At 39.2% G+C, this 15,360-nt stretch overlaps 1 protein-coding gene across 2 annotated transcripts in view; it reads left to right on the top strand.

The window, feature by feature from the left end:
* Window positions 1-15,360, top strand: part of ROCK1 (Rho associated coiled-coil containing protein kinase 1) — a 182,948-nt gene that overhangs the window by 145,789 nt on the left and 21,799 nt on the right. For both annotated transcript variants that reach the window (XM_034762738.1, XM_034762739.1), the window contains exons 25-28: window positions 3,317-3,405; window positions 5,564-5,752; window positions 6,509-6,674; window positions 10,901-10,971. In XM_034762738.1, the coding sequence (XP_034618629.1) occupies window positions 3,317-3,405; window positions 5,564-5,752; window positions 6,509-6,674; window positions 10,901-10,971 (515 nt within the window). The remainder of the gene's footprint in view (window positions 1-3,316; window positions 3,406-5,563; window positions 5,753-6,508; window positions 6,675-10,900; window positions 10,972-15,360) is intronic.

The following is a 15,360-nucleotide window of genomic DNA, read 5'->3' as shown; positions in this document are numbered from 1 at the left end:
TATCAATCAATCAATCACAGACCAGAAATAAACAAACATTCTTCTTCATATTCCATGTCTACTAATCTTTATGATGGCACTTAAATTTCCATGGAGCTTTGAAAAGTATAGTATGAATTTTTTGTTTTGTTTTGCCAGAGCTGGTCATGACACCATAGTTAAGGCTGCATTTGAATTTTTGTTTTGACAAGACTTTTAAACCTTTGTTTTGTAAAAATATCATAAAAATGGCAAAAATCAAAACCTAAAACGTAAGCTCTTTTGAGTGTTCGAATTTTTCATGGTGGTTGGATGAAAAATTGATTTATTACAGAGAGAATAATAAGCATTCCAAAACCATTACTTTTGGCAGGTTTGCAAATTCCCTGAGCTGGAAAGTATACCTTGACTTTAAATCATACCTCTAGTATGTTGTTTATATTCCCATGCTCTTCGCTACCCTTATTGTTGGCTAAGGTTCTAAACCTAGAATACAATCAACTATGAGTTGCTGCGCACACATCTCTCCCTCTCATTTTTAAAATACAGTAGCAGAGAGGTATGCAGGGTCACTGCAGGCACAGACAAGAGCACAAGAATCTGTACATTATACTTTGAATCACCAAAATAATGTTTCGTATTTCAGTCATTTGTCCCACATTTTGTTTGCTGGTGTCACATACTAGCAGATTTGAAGGTTGAGAGGTGAGCTTCACACTGGCAGGGAGATGCATCAGAGCCTCTTGTGTCCTTTAGGTGGTTTGACTGCCAACAGCAGCCTCAGCAGTGCATTTTCTGCTTCTGATCCAAGGTCATGTATATTTCCATTTCAGAACAACCCTCAGGTCTTTGAGAGTATACACGCCAGTTCCCAAACATAAGCATTTGAGACCACAAGCTTACCACAGGCAGCCTGCTCACTATCAGTACTGACAAACGGATGCTCAGAGGAAACAACAGCAGTTTGTGGAAGAAAATTTTTATAATCAGTAGGGACTTAATCTCACCGGTCTTCATTATTGAGGTTCACCCAGGAATATTTTACAAGTTATTATGGATCTAGCTATCCCATCTCCTCCCTTTGGGGATCACCTGTCTCATTTCCACTATTTCTGGACTAATATAACGAGGGATGGATGGGTATTGGAAATCATAGGAGTGGGATATGAGATTTAATTTCAGTCCATACTCAACTTCCCTGTTCCTATTCAGGGACCCCCTCACAAGAGCTGGTTAGACCAAGATGTTCAATCACTTCTAGCTCTTGGCACAATAGAAGTCCTGCTTCACCTCAAAGGGAGGGTGTTTTACTTGAGGTACTTCCTCATCTCCAAGAATACATGGAGGATTTTGGCCTGCCCTAGAACTAGAAGAGTAAACACTTACCTCAGGAAGATCAAGTTCAGAATGGTATCCCTCTTCACTATCATTGCATCCCTAGACTGACTGGTACACTGCTCTTGATCTTCAGGACACATTCCCTTATCACAATCCACGCATTCCACAGATGATATTTGACGTTTGTGGTTGGCAATTACCATTCAGCCAATCAGCCACTGCCAGACAATTCGCAAAGTGTCTAGTTGTTGTAGCAGCTTACCTCAGAAAAATGGGGATCCAAGTATGCCCATACTTGGACTATTGATTAGTTTGTGGGAGATTATGGCAGAAGTAGAGGAACAATATTCATTAGATCCTTTGGTTGTTCTCTTTTCTGGGACTGTTAGGAAAGAAATCCCAGTACTGATTCTTATGCAGAAGATAAAATTAATTGGAGCTACACCTCTACCCCGATATAACACAAATTTGGATATAATGCGGTAAAGCAGTGCTCCAGGGGGGCAGAGCTGCGTGCTCCAGCGGATTAAAGCAAGTTCAGTATAACATGGTTTCCCGTATAACGCGGTAAGATTTTTTGGCTCCCGAGGACAGCATTATATCGAGGTAGAGGTGTATATTGGATTTTACTAAAGGTGCTAAAGAAGCACTCAACTAAGACAAAGCCATTGTAGAAATGCTTAATGAATTATTTGCATTGGTCTTCACTGCAGAGAATGTGGGGGAGATATCCACATCAGAGCTATTCTTTTTGGGTGACCGATCTGAAATAGTGTCTCATTGAGGTGTTAATAGAAGAGGTTTTAGGCTAAATTGAAAAACTAAACAGTAATAAGTCACCAGGACCAGATGGTATTCATCCAAGAGTTCTGAAGGAACTCAGATATGAAATTGCAGAACTAACAACTGTAGTACATAAGCTATCACTGAAATCAGCCTTTGAATCAGAGGACTGGAAGGTAGCTAATGTAACACCAATTTTTAAAAAGGACTTCAGAGGAGATCCTGGCATTTAAAGGACAGTGAGCATAACTTCAGTACCAGGCACATTGGTACAAACTATAGTAAAGAACAGAAGTATCAGACATGTAGATAAACATGATTTGCTGGGGAAGAGTCGACACAGCTTTTGTAAGGAAGTCATGCCTCACCAATCTATTCGAATTCTTTGAGGGGAATCAACAAGCATGTGGAGAATTGTGATCCAGTTGATATAGTATATTTGGACTTTTCAGATAGCCTTTAAGATTCCTCACCAAAGGCTCTTAAGGAAACTAAGTAGTCATGGGATCAGCTGGAAGGTCCTTTCATGGATCAGTAACTGATTGAAAGATAGAAAACAAAGGGTATGGCTAAATGGTCAGTTTTCACAATGGGGAGAGGTGAAAAGCAGTGTCCCCACAAGTATATGTACTGGGATCTGTGCTGTTCAGCATATTCATAAATGATCTGGAAAAGGGGATGAACAGTGAAATGGCAAAGTTTGCAAATGATGGAGAGTTATTCAAGATAGTTAAGTCCAAAGCAGACTTTGGAAGGATATCACAAAACGGTATCACTAGGCAACAAAATGGCAGATGAAATTAAACATTGATAAATGAAAAGTAATGCATATTGGAAAAAATAATTCCAACTATACATATACACTGATGGGTTCTAAATTTATTGTTATCACCCAAGAAAGAGTTCTTGGAGTCACTGTGGACAGTTCTCTGAAAACTGCTCAGTGTACAGCAGTGGTCAAAAATGCTATAACAGTATGTTAGGAGCTAGATGTGTATATATATATGCTTTTTACCATTCTGTGGTGAGATATTTATGATATTTCAGTATCATTAAATAAATGGTCTTTATGGTTACAAAATGTCTGTATTTGTATGCAAAGTCAAAGAACAATAAGATGAAAAAAACCCACATACTATGGAGAAATGAATCACCTTTAAAAATTTTCTTGCCATAAAATATATATCTTAGAAAGTTTAATGGTATTTTTTAACAGAATTTAAATTGAAGAAAGAAGATGAAATCAACACTATTAGAATGCATTATGAGAAGAATCTTAACACTGAAAGAACTCTTAAAACACAGGTATTAATTTGTAGACATTTTAATATGAGCATGTTGACTTCATTGTGGCATACCAGAAAAATAGCTTTCAAATTTTAATGAATTAAAATTGTGTGTGATTACTTTGTGTGGTTACTTCTCAGTACTATAGTTAGATGAAATTTGTATTAGTGATGATCTATAAATCTTAAATTTGTATTAGTGTAATTTATAGCTAAAAGCAGAGGTTCTGATCCTGTAAACTTTTCACTTGATTAAGGAATGTTCAAGAGAGTAAGGGTTTGCAGGATCAGACCCACAGACAACAACATGTTAATAGGAGTTTTTTTGTAGCCAGAGCATTCACTTCTATAATTAATTATGTTCTGGGAAATCTACACTTTTTTTAAACATGGTCTCAGCTCATTTAAAAAAAATCTATTCCAAAATTGGAAATGTTACATTTTACTGCTCTCTTATTTCTACTTTTTCTTACTGAAATGTATGTATTTTAGCAGTCAGTTTGACAGCTGCAGTGACAAGGGGATAGAAAGGCAGGGAGTTCTATATGCATGTCTTCAGTATGATGTTGTGCTGAAAAATAACGTGGACTTCTGTAACCCAAGAGAAACTTCTATGTTCTTTACAAAAGCTTATGTATATAGCACAGGGATCGACAACCTATGGCACGCATGCCTGCCGGAGCAGCGTGCCATTAAAAATCCGGCCCGGCCTGGCCTGCTCTTCTCTGCCGCCCCCTCCCCTGCGGGGGCACGGGGACAGAATCATGGGTGTGCCCAGGCACACCCTGCCAAATGGCCCCACTCTCCCGGCGCGGCAAGCTGCAGAGTGTGCGCTCCTGGGCTGGAGCACTTGGCCGAGCGCAGCAAGCCGCCGGCCCCTCCCCCGCCCTTCTCCCTCCCCTGGAGTCATTGTGCTGCACGCGCAGCGCTTTGAGGGGCAGGGCTGTCTGCTCCCGTGGGGCAGCATGTCTGACTCTGCGTGGAGCAGAACATGCTGCTAGGAGCCTCGTGGTAAGGGGACCGGGGGGGGTTGGATGCGGGGGGGTAGTTGGGACAGGGAGCGGGGCAGGTTGGATAGGGGGTGGGATCCTGGGTGGGGGGGTCTCTGGAGGGGGCAGTCAGGGAGTAGCGGGGGTTGGATGGGGCATGGGAGTCCTGGGGTCTGAAGAGAAGAAGGGGGGGCAGGGCCTTGGGGAAGGAAGGGCATGGAATAGGGGCACACACCCTCCAGCCTTCTGCCCTGAGCCCTGACCTCCTTTCACATACACTCCGCCCTCAGCCCCGCACACATCCCAGGCCCCTGCCCCCCCGCATACACACCCAGTCCTCTGCTGGACTCCTTCACCCCCCACGACCCCAGCCCTGACTCTGGCACCCCCACACATACCCAGCCTCCCCCCCCCCGACACCTGCGCCCCCCCTGACATGCCCCCAGCCCTCTGCCCTGACTCTTGCACCCTCCACATGCCCAGCCCCCCCACACCCCATGTACCCCCCCACATCCTGATTCTTGCACCCCCCACATCCCCACCCCCACTCTGAGCACCAAATGGGAGTTCCTGCGTGCGCGCGCTCACCCACACCCACACATTCCCACCTGCACCCCTTCCACCAAATGGGAGCTGCCCAGGTAAGTGCCGCACACCCAAACCTCCTGCCCCAACCCTGACCTCATTCTAGGTCCTGGCCAGACACTTCACCCCCAGCCCTGTGCTCAGTGCAGGGAGAGGAAAAGAATGGGCCAGAACCAGGGAGAAGGTAGGTACCCACTGAAGGATGGAACCCCTGAGCGGCAGTGGGCTGAGCGGCTCAGCCCACTGCCGGTCTGGGATCCTGGCCGCCGGCCCCGCACAGCCTGCTGCCGGCCTAGGTGAACAGAACCCCAGACCAGCAGAGGGCTGAGCAGGCCGGTGGCGTAAGATCAACATTTTAATTTAATTTTAAATGAAGCTTCTTAAACATTTTGAAAACCTTGTTTATTTTACAATACAACACTAGTTTAGTTATATAATATATAGACTTGTAGAGAGAGACCTTCTAAAAAACCGTATTAAAATGTATTACCGGCACGCAAAACCTTAAATTAAAGTGAATAAATGAAGACTCGGCACACCGCTTCTGAAAGGTTGCCGACCCCTGATATAGCATCTCTTAATTCGTGTACTTTTTTTGTACAGGCTGTGAACAAATTGGCTGAGATAATGAATCGGAAAGATTTTAAAATAGACAGAAAGAAAGCTAATATACAAGATTTGAGGAAAAAAGAAAAGGAAAACCGAAAGCTACAACTGGAGCTTAATCAAGAAAAAGAGAAATACAATCAGATGGTAGTGAAATACCAGAAGGAGCTCAATGAAATGCAAGCGGTAAAACCTTTTCCTTTTTCGTGGTAGTCTGTGATCCAGTCCAAAGGGAAAGATAGTGCAGACATTATCTTCCTTAAAAGTAACAGATATGAACCAGATATATGTACTAGAAGACACATTTTTTTCCTGTCCAAAACACTGTGATTACATTTTCTAATACAGCAGAATTTACTTTATAGACCCATTTTATTGTGACAATTTCCAGGGAACAAATCCGATGCCATGCATTTGACTGACTGAACAGTGGGAAAAAAATGATATAAATAATAGTTTGTTTTTTTGCAAAATAATTGGAAATAGTTTACAGATGTAAATTGGTATTTTCTAGTATAAAATTCCCCTTATGTGGTCTTTAGCTTGCTTTATTACAAATTAAAGGAATTATTATTGCTCTAATTTAGTTTTTAAATGGCTTGATTTGATATTTGGTGATATTCTTTTTAAGAAAAACATTGATTAATGAAATTAATCAGACTATTTCCTAATTTAATGTATTCCCACAAGTCCTTGATAACTGGGCTGATTGCTTAATTAGCATATTTTAATTTCAAACAAAAGCCCAAACCAATTCAGATAATTCTATTATTGTAATACAATATTAAGATTCCAAATGAATAGTAATGTTACCAAATTAATCCATAGATTTACTGAAAGCTTGTAATCCATCATAATTCATTCTTCATTTTTTAAATAACTTTTTATTTTGTTTCCATGTTCTCTTTGGATCATATGCTTACTGTATATATGTAAATACAGCAACTAGTAGAAGAGTCAACATACAGGAATGAGCTTCAGATGCAGCTGGATAGTAAAGAGAGTGATATAGAACAATTGCGTAGTAAACTTTTGGACCTTCAGCAAGGAATGGACTCTACCAGTGTTGCCAGCCTGCAGCCAGACGAAACTGATGGAAACCTTACAGGTAAGAGAATTATGCATTTGGACAACTTGTCTTTTGTATATACACTTAGTCTTAGAAATTGTTGGCCATCACCTTTTAAAATGGCTTCTTCCTTACCCTTTCTGCATCCCCTCTCCATTATTTTAACTATTGTTCAACAAAAGAATAAGTAATTTTTTTTTTTAAGTCCTGAATGCAGGATAATAATGTTAGCTTTTTATGTTGGAGGCCAAGTAGGGATTTCATAGCTTGGCTAGCTTTGTATAGAGGACTGTCTTCATTTCATCTGAAATCAGTCTTCCCAGGTTAGAGCCATCACTTCCATTTAGTGGAAGAGACCATCTTTACAGCTGTCATTGTTGTTGCTGCACTGTGTGAATATAATGGATGTGATATCTCAAAACTTTTCATAGTGTAGACCATATTGTGATGCAAAATTGCCTTATGGACCACCTCCCCTATAGTTCACATAGCATCACTGTGGCAATGACAGAAATTGCCTCCCTGGAAAGTTAATGTTAGGAAAATATTTAATGCATTTTTAACTATATGTTGTGATTCAGTAGATGAAAACAAAGAGAGATAACATCATGTTATTAATCATCTCTTTGCAGACCATGAGCATGTAGTTCATGGACTGCAGTTTGAGAACTGCTGTTGCAGATACTGATTACTTTTTGTGGTGCTGCAAGAGTATAACCCGATCTCTGTTATGCGAGCACACAAGATTTATTTTGCTACAGAACAACATTCAAAAATAATATGCTGTGCTGCAAAATGCCTATAAGGTATAAGGCTTATTTTCTATATACAGTGATATAATTTTCCTTATGAGATTAGTAATAAATATGCTTGTCATGTGACTTTAAAATCTGACTACACAGCAGCAAAATAAATCCAAATATCTGTAAATAAGACTAGGACCTATGTCATCAAGAGCATTTTAGGCAAGGGATATTGGTTTACACATGACCATACAACTTCAATGGATGAGTAATGTAAAAGAAACATTTTAGGCATGTCTCTTTTCCTATTGATGCACTTTCCGCTGCCTAGATCTTCACACTGCAGTTTTTCCAAACATCTTTAAATGGTTGAAATCTTGAATTTCAGGTATGTAACAATCATTAGTGAATGCTTCTAGAGAGTAGCCTCCTTCCCCTTTGTCTGCACTGGTGTCATGTCTTCCCTTAGTTAATTTTTGTTTTTTATTTTAATGTTGATTTTAAATTATATACCTTTTCTAGAATGTGTTTTTAGTCAGATAAAGGTGTGTCAAAATAGTCACAACTGCTGCATTGCGTAATAAGTCTTCTGGCTTCTAGCACAATTCAGACTGTAAAATAGTCAGACTTTTTGAAACCTAAAGGGTATATGTCTGCTGTATTTGTTCCAGGAACATCTTCAGGTTATTGGTATATTTGATGTTAAACCCTTCCCAAATCTGCTTGTGGTGACTCCTACAGTCATCATATCCATGTAGAAATATGTCTCCCCTTGTGTCAGATTTTAGGAACTCTCCTGTTGTTTCAAAACTGTCAGTAATATCCAGGCCTTTTTCAAGGAGCCTTATTCCTTCATGGCACTTCTTAATGCATACTAGGGACATGGTTGCACCAGGAAGGCTTCTGTTTAGATTGGCAGAAACATGTTCTATCATTCAGAGCCAGGCACCTGTAGGGTATCCTTAATATGAAGGCAGACTGTCTAGCAGAACTATGAGATGACTATTCCACATTGACCCAGACATCCCATATTTTCTGAGCTACTTCTTCAGGATAACACCAGATATTTCTGTCCTGGATCAAATGTTTGTGGAGTGACTAGACCTGCTTTAACAATTGTGTTGTCTAAGTTAACTGGCAATCAGTTACATCAAATTAAAACAGGACAATAAATGAAAGTCTAAAGAAACCCATGTAACACCATCAGTGTCTCTGAGAGGAAATGTGTACTCCTTCAAGAGCCTATTAGAAAGTGAGGAATCTTGAGCCTCCTAGAAAAGCCGGACATTGAGGAGCAAATATCTTCATTGCAAGGTGCTTCTTTGTAGCTTGAAAACCATTCCCTATACAAATGTACTTTGCACACTGGAACAGATCTGTCAGAGGGTGCACAGAAAAGAACATCAACCAATTCAAAGCAACGTTGTAAATATCCCAGTCTTTCTCTAGTTACTTTGACAAGGAACTCAGGCCGCATGCTGAAACAGAAGCCTGTGTAATTTGCTCACAATCAGTGTCCTTATGGGCACAACCTCAGTGTCACTCTTCTTCAAATTAGTTGGAAATAACAGATCTTTCAGACTTTTCAAATTCCCCTTAAAGAGCCTTAGCTTACTTCCTCAGGCACTTTCCTAGTCCTTTCTTTGAACTACTTCAGTCACTATAATTCATCTTCATGACAGCTATTACTCTATTTTGCAGCTGAGGATTGAACCTCTAACTTTTTTTTACATTTTCAGAAATTACACCAATTTTAGTGATATTCATTCTTGCTTAATTGGGAATACCACAGGAACAATATATTTCAAAACAGAAGAAACTTCTTAAGTGTGACTGCTGTAGAGATTGAGGAAAATATATTCCCTGCTAGGAAGTTATTGAATGTTGAGTCAGAGAGCAAAGAGATTTTTTTTGGAGGTTTTTTAAAATATATGTGTATATATTTGAAGATGTGAGAAGCAGAGATTTGGGCATTTCCTTGGCTTTTACATGCAAATAAATTTCTGATTGTAAAAGGGTAATGCTGGCGTGAACTTTGCCTATCTGAATTTCAAGATTTTAGTGACTCTGCATTCTTCCAAGTGGTTTGGGGAACATTTGTAGAGTGTGGAGAAGAGAATCAAAGAGAATTCCAATGATTAATAAGTAACCCAGTTTTAAGTGATTGTATAACATTGTCTTTATTGTAGGCATTAATGCAAGAAATGTTACCATTTCACTGGAATAAAGCATGCAGTATAATTTTTCTTTTTTGGAAGATTAGGGTGGCAAAACTCTTCCTGATTTTAGTCAACAAAATATATGGACATTGTTTGGAAAAGTATTTGGGTGTATTTTCACAGCAGTGCATTAATACTTGAATGGCTAAATCTCACCGACTGCTTTCCAGAATTATCCCTACAGTGGTAGTGTTTGTTGGAGAAATATACAGACAAAAAGTTGTAGCTAATTTGTTTAGTTGATGTTCTTGGGATATTGAAATGCTGTTAACCTTATTTTAATCAAATTAATTGGTATGGCTGAATGATTGATTTATACATATATGTTCCTGTTCTCTGATAACTTTTTTTTTAAAACAAACTACTTTTTATGCTACTTGTTTTCCTTTTATAAAACTATACTTAAGTAATTATAAAATAGATTTTCCATGTTGAATATCCATCTTCGTTTTAAGTCAGTTTAAAGCAAAACAGTGTTTCACTACAATCAGTTTCATACATATTTTTAAAAATGCATCCCAAACAATAGAAATAAATTTAGAACATCAGATAGCTAGAGTTTTCTGTAGTGATAGCCAAATTGTGTCAACAAAATGTTAAGTGCCAGTGTGGGAAACCTCAGGTTTTTTTTATCAGTGTTCAAAATAATGATTTGTTATTTCAGTAACTATATTGTAGGAAAATACATTATCAAAATACTCATCAGAAAATTGTTCTTTTGAAAAACAAATAAAATGCTTGTCTCTTATTCTTTGTATCTAGTTGATTCTTCCTGCATTCCTTATTTATTTCTCTTCTATTCTTATCTTCTGTGAGTAATGGGACACTTGCGTACCTTTGCTTGTTTTCTTGTGCGCTCTTTCTCCGTGTTTTGTAAATTGTGGCTCTGGTTTGTTTCACTTGCAGCATCTTTCTGCTAAATATTTTCATATAGCCACTCTGAAAGTTAAATTATATTTACATTGAGAATCTTTTAATTATCTTCCATTTAAGCTGCAACACATTTTTCAAACCAAAGCATCCTGTCTGGCTTTTTTTAAATACAGTGTTAGATATTAGCCTTATGGAAAACAGCTTGATATTTTTTCTGCAATAGCTGTGTGGACATAAAATGTTAGTTTGTGATGAAGCATGAAATATAAATGCTTATATCCTTGTTTTGTTTAGCTATTCTTTTAATTCCTGCTTTGCTGATCTATTGGGTAATTGCCTATTGCCGCATGAAGTCAAGTGCGCTTTGTTATATTATTTTATTCTATTATAATATATTAAGACTGTTTAATTTCCATGTTTTTTAAAACAGAGTCAAGAATTGAGGGTTGGCTTTCAATACCAAACAAAGGAAATATAAAACGACATGGCTGGAAAAAGCAGGTATGAAAGGATTCCCCTCATCCCCACCCCGCCATCCCCGAATAGAGTTCTTTAAGCATATGTGAATATTAATATTAACTGTGCAGTTTACATTAGGAAAAAAATTGAGTAATTTCGTATATACGTATTACATGATTGCAGGAAGACCACAGACAACTTCAAAATTCAGGGTGCCATCTGATGTCTAGAGTTATGCAGTAAAAGATTTTTCAAGTAGGACTAAGTCTGGATTGTGGATTTTCTGTGTGTGTGTGTGTGTGTGTGTGTGTGTGTGTGTGTGTGTGTGTGTGTGTGTGTGTGTGTGTGTGTGTGTGTGTGTGTGTGTGTTTTTGGTCAAACTGCAATATTAGGATTTTTTTTTCATGGCAACTAAGCATTGCCAGCAATGTGAAGATGTTTTACAATGCATTCTGCAGAGGAATAACTTATATTTATAACATATTTGGTCTAAGTATGATTATATGATTGGCAATAAAACAAATTAAGGACTAAATGCTCCCCATCTCCTTTCTGAGTTCACAGAAGACACTTTACAGGTGAAAGAAGCTACATAGGGGTCTATACTAAGAGCCTAATCTAATACTCTTAGAAATTTTCCATTTACTTAAGTAGGCTTTTGATTAGTGTCTAACTGCTCATTGCATCTCTCCATAGCAGTATTAAAGAGGGTTAGGAGAGTAGCAAGTGGATCCAAAATTATACAGATACCCAGGCCTAAACTTTTTATTTAAGGGGGCTTGGAAGGATTATATTTTTATTGGTAAATATCAGTCAATATGGATTTCACTGTGCGCACACAAACACAAGAAAATATTTCCATTGATGATAACAGAAATGTATACTTAGGCAAAAAATTTTAAAAATTCTGATTGAGAACTTTCAAGTTTGATTTAAGGATATTTACTTTGTATATTTTGACATGTGATGCTTACAGTTTGTTTTTTAACAGTTATCATGCTTTAACTTTTTCAGTGTCAATGTCTACTGTCATTAAATAATTGTCTCACTCCTCCCCACATTGTCTAACCTCCCCATAATTTCCTGCAACAAAAAATGAAATTGATAAAATAAAGATATCAGTTTATTTTTAAGAATTTAAAAATAATCTGTCAAAATAATTTAAAAAAAAATCTAATTCTGCCAAGTCTATTTAAGACTAATGCAGGGACTATTCTGTATTAAGTTGTCAAGCTTGAGTGGGGGTTCTTCCATAAAACTGTCCTATATCCTGTGCACAAAAATCTCATTTCTTGTTTGAGTGAATCTCTATATATTTCCCACTATTGGGAAATGTGCTGATAGTGCAGCTGGACCAATGGAAATCTCTTAGAGGAGTTTGTGCCTCCTTTGTATCCCCCAGTCCAAACGTCCTGGAGTGAAGTCTATAATGGGGTCTGTGGGGTGCTTGAACCACATCATTTCCTTCCAGCCATGGTAGTGTGCAGACCAGGAACCTCAGCTGGGTCTTTAAACAGCATTACAGAAATTTTATTTCTTGATGCCATAAGTTAGTAGTTTTTAGTGTTAAAAGGTAATGTAGTTTTAGTTTTGTGTTAGAAATGTTAGGTAATTCTCAAACCCTATATGGCTCTTCGTGCCTGCCATAAATTTGCAGATACGTAATGATGGATCCTGCCATAAAAAGAATGGGGTTTAAGAGATGTACTTCTTGCCCAGCTTGGTGTCAAGTATCAGGGGGTAGCCGTGTTAGTCTGTATCTACAAAAACAACAAGGAGTCTGGTGGCACCTTAAAGACTAACAGATTTATTTGGGCATAAGCTTTCGTGAGTAAAAACCTCACTTCTTCGGATGCATCCGAAGAAGTGAGGTTTTTACTCACGAAAGCTTATGCCCAAATAAATCTGTTAGTCTTTAAGGTGCCACCAGACTCCTTGTTGTTCTTGCCCAGCTGGTTTCAGAGGCCCATACTTTGTATTTGGCTTGATTGAGGGAAGGTCATGAGCTCACTAGATGCTCCATCCGCAAGCTCTTCACCCTTTTGGCGAAAAAGGAGCATTAGAACTGCTCAAGGTGATCCTTATTCAAGCGGTTGTGACAACGAAGTCTTGCACACTCAAGATTTCTGGAACTCTGTGTTCTTTACAGGTATCCCAGAGGCCTTCAGCTACTAGTCCTTCTCCAGGAGCAAAAAGGCCTAGCCAGACCACTATTCAGGAATTGACCTCTGGGGGCAGCTTCCCCCAAGAAAGCACTCTTGGATCTGCCTTTGACTCCACCCTCTGATCTTTATCTATGGGTTTACTGCTCTCTTTCACCCACCTTGGGAGACCTCAAAAATGTCCGGGAGATGTGGGGCTTGGACTGGAGCATGAAACAATATCGGGTCCATCAGGATAGAGGATTGCGCAGATCAGGTTCCCCAGTCCCCTCCTTTTATTGAGGATACTGGCGTGTTTTCAAGGTACCAGTGTGAATAATGGGGCCTGTGATGATGGCCCCCTTCCCCTAGCCTCCAACCTATCTGTATATGGGGTGAGGCAGGGGAGGTAACAATTTTCTAGTGTTTTACAAGGATCCTTCTTCTTGGGGAGGTATTAAAAAAGCTCTTCCTGGGCATTAGTGCTGAAAGCTTTGTACCCATTGCCATTTGTGGACCCACTAGATCAGTCTCTCATGTGGATCACAAATAGCTGTCTTAATATGAGCTGGATGCAGCCATAGGTATCACCACTATGAATCCAGCTTTGGATCGCAGTACTCAGACTTCTTTAACCTCCCTATACAAGAATGTTGGGGCCTCTTTCACATCTTCTCCAGAGAACCTTTGTCAGTTTCAGGAGTTAGTGGAGAGAATGGCTATCACTCTCAACATATCTGCAGTGGCATTTCAGAAAATTGCACATCTGGAGAAAGGGCAAAAGTGACCTTTTCCATGTTGGATGGTTAATTGCAAACAGACATGGGTATTTGGATTAATCCAGCATCTGGGCCTGTTTCTGAAAAGGCTGATATAACTTAACAAGCCACTCTTGAATGTTTTATGTTCTCCAGTACCCACCTCACTCCAAATTCTCTTTGTGTCCGCAATTATGGAACGACCTATGGGTAGCCAAGTTCATTCCACCCCATCAGACAAAGAGGGCAAGAAGATAGACAGCATTGTTTGGAAAGGTCTTTTCATTGGCCACATTAAGCAGTCAGTAGCAAACTACTAATCTGTCATGTCCTGCTACCAATACTTCTTGTGGGACAAGATGACTGTCTTCACCCAAAGATTGGAGAAATTTAGCCAAGGCCCAAATCACAAAGGTTAATAAATTACAGATATGCTCTGAGGGAGTTCTTTGATTTGTCAGCTGTGCTTCCAGGGAAGTCCCCATGGCTAGTACAAACAGCACACATGGCTGAGAGAGTCTGATTTATCCTCAGAGTTTGAGCCCAGCTGGAGATTCTCCTATTCAAAGAGAGGCAAAATTATCTATCTTCTGAAGAGATATCATATCAGTAGGACCCTTAACAGGAGAAGCAGAAGAAAATTATAGCTTTAAAGTGATGAAAAGGTGTTCTGCCCTTTACTTTTCTCCATCATCATCCCTGAGACCTCAAATTTGATGGGGTGCCCAAAAGCCTAGAACCAATCTTAACCATGTTTTTTGGTTCCCTTCCCCATTTGAAGACCACTTAGCATTCTTTCACATAACAAACTGCAAAATCACCATGGATATTTGGATTTTGGAAGTCATGCGATCAAATTATGCAAACCAGTTTCACTCCATGTTACCTCCCCAAGCCCCATCCTCATCCTTTTTCAGGGATCCTTCACACAGGCTCCTGTTGACCTGACAATGTGGCCTTCCTGAAGTTCAGTGTGATGTGTTCCGGCAGAGTCCAAAGGGAAAGGGTTTTACTCCAGATATTTCCTGATCCCAAAGAAAGACTGAGGTCTTTGACCTATTCTGGGTCTCAAGAAGTTGAATTCCTTCATCTGAAAATTCAAATATAGTATATTTACTTTGACTTCCATTATCACATTTATGTTATAATTGAAATATAATCAATACATCAATGGTTCAATTATCTGGCTCACCAGTTACTACAATAAGTAGCAATGTCTCCATCTTTCTGGCAGTCTTGCACAGATATAAAATGGTTTCTAGAATCCCATGCTTATAGCAATTTTAAAATGACATTGATTTAACTTAGAGATCTTACTGTTTAGATATTACTTAGGAGTGTAGTGACTCCTTTGGGGAACAGTTAATGACAGGGGGGGGGGGGGGGGGGGAATATACAACATACAGCCACTCACACTAATGAGTGTTAGAGTGATTCCACCATCTTCAAATTGCTCTACAGAAAGATTATCACACCATCTTAAAGTTTTTAGCTCACAGGATTGGTCTTAATTCGGATCTAAGCTAATATTT

Source organism: Trachemys scripta, chromosome 2 (genome assembly GCF_013100865.1).
Source record: "Trachemys scripta elegans isolate TJP31775 chromosome 2, CAS_Tse_1.0, whole genome shotgun sequence".
NCBI lineage: Eukaryota > Metazoa > Chordata > Testudines > Emydidae > Trachemys > Trachemys scripta.
Note: the sequence above shows the minus strand (reverse complement) of the source record. Positions and strands in the feature narration are given on the sequence as shown.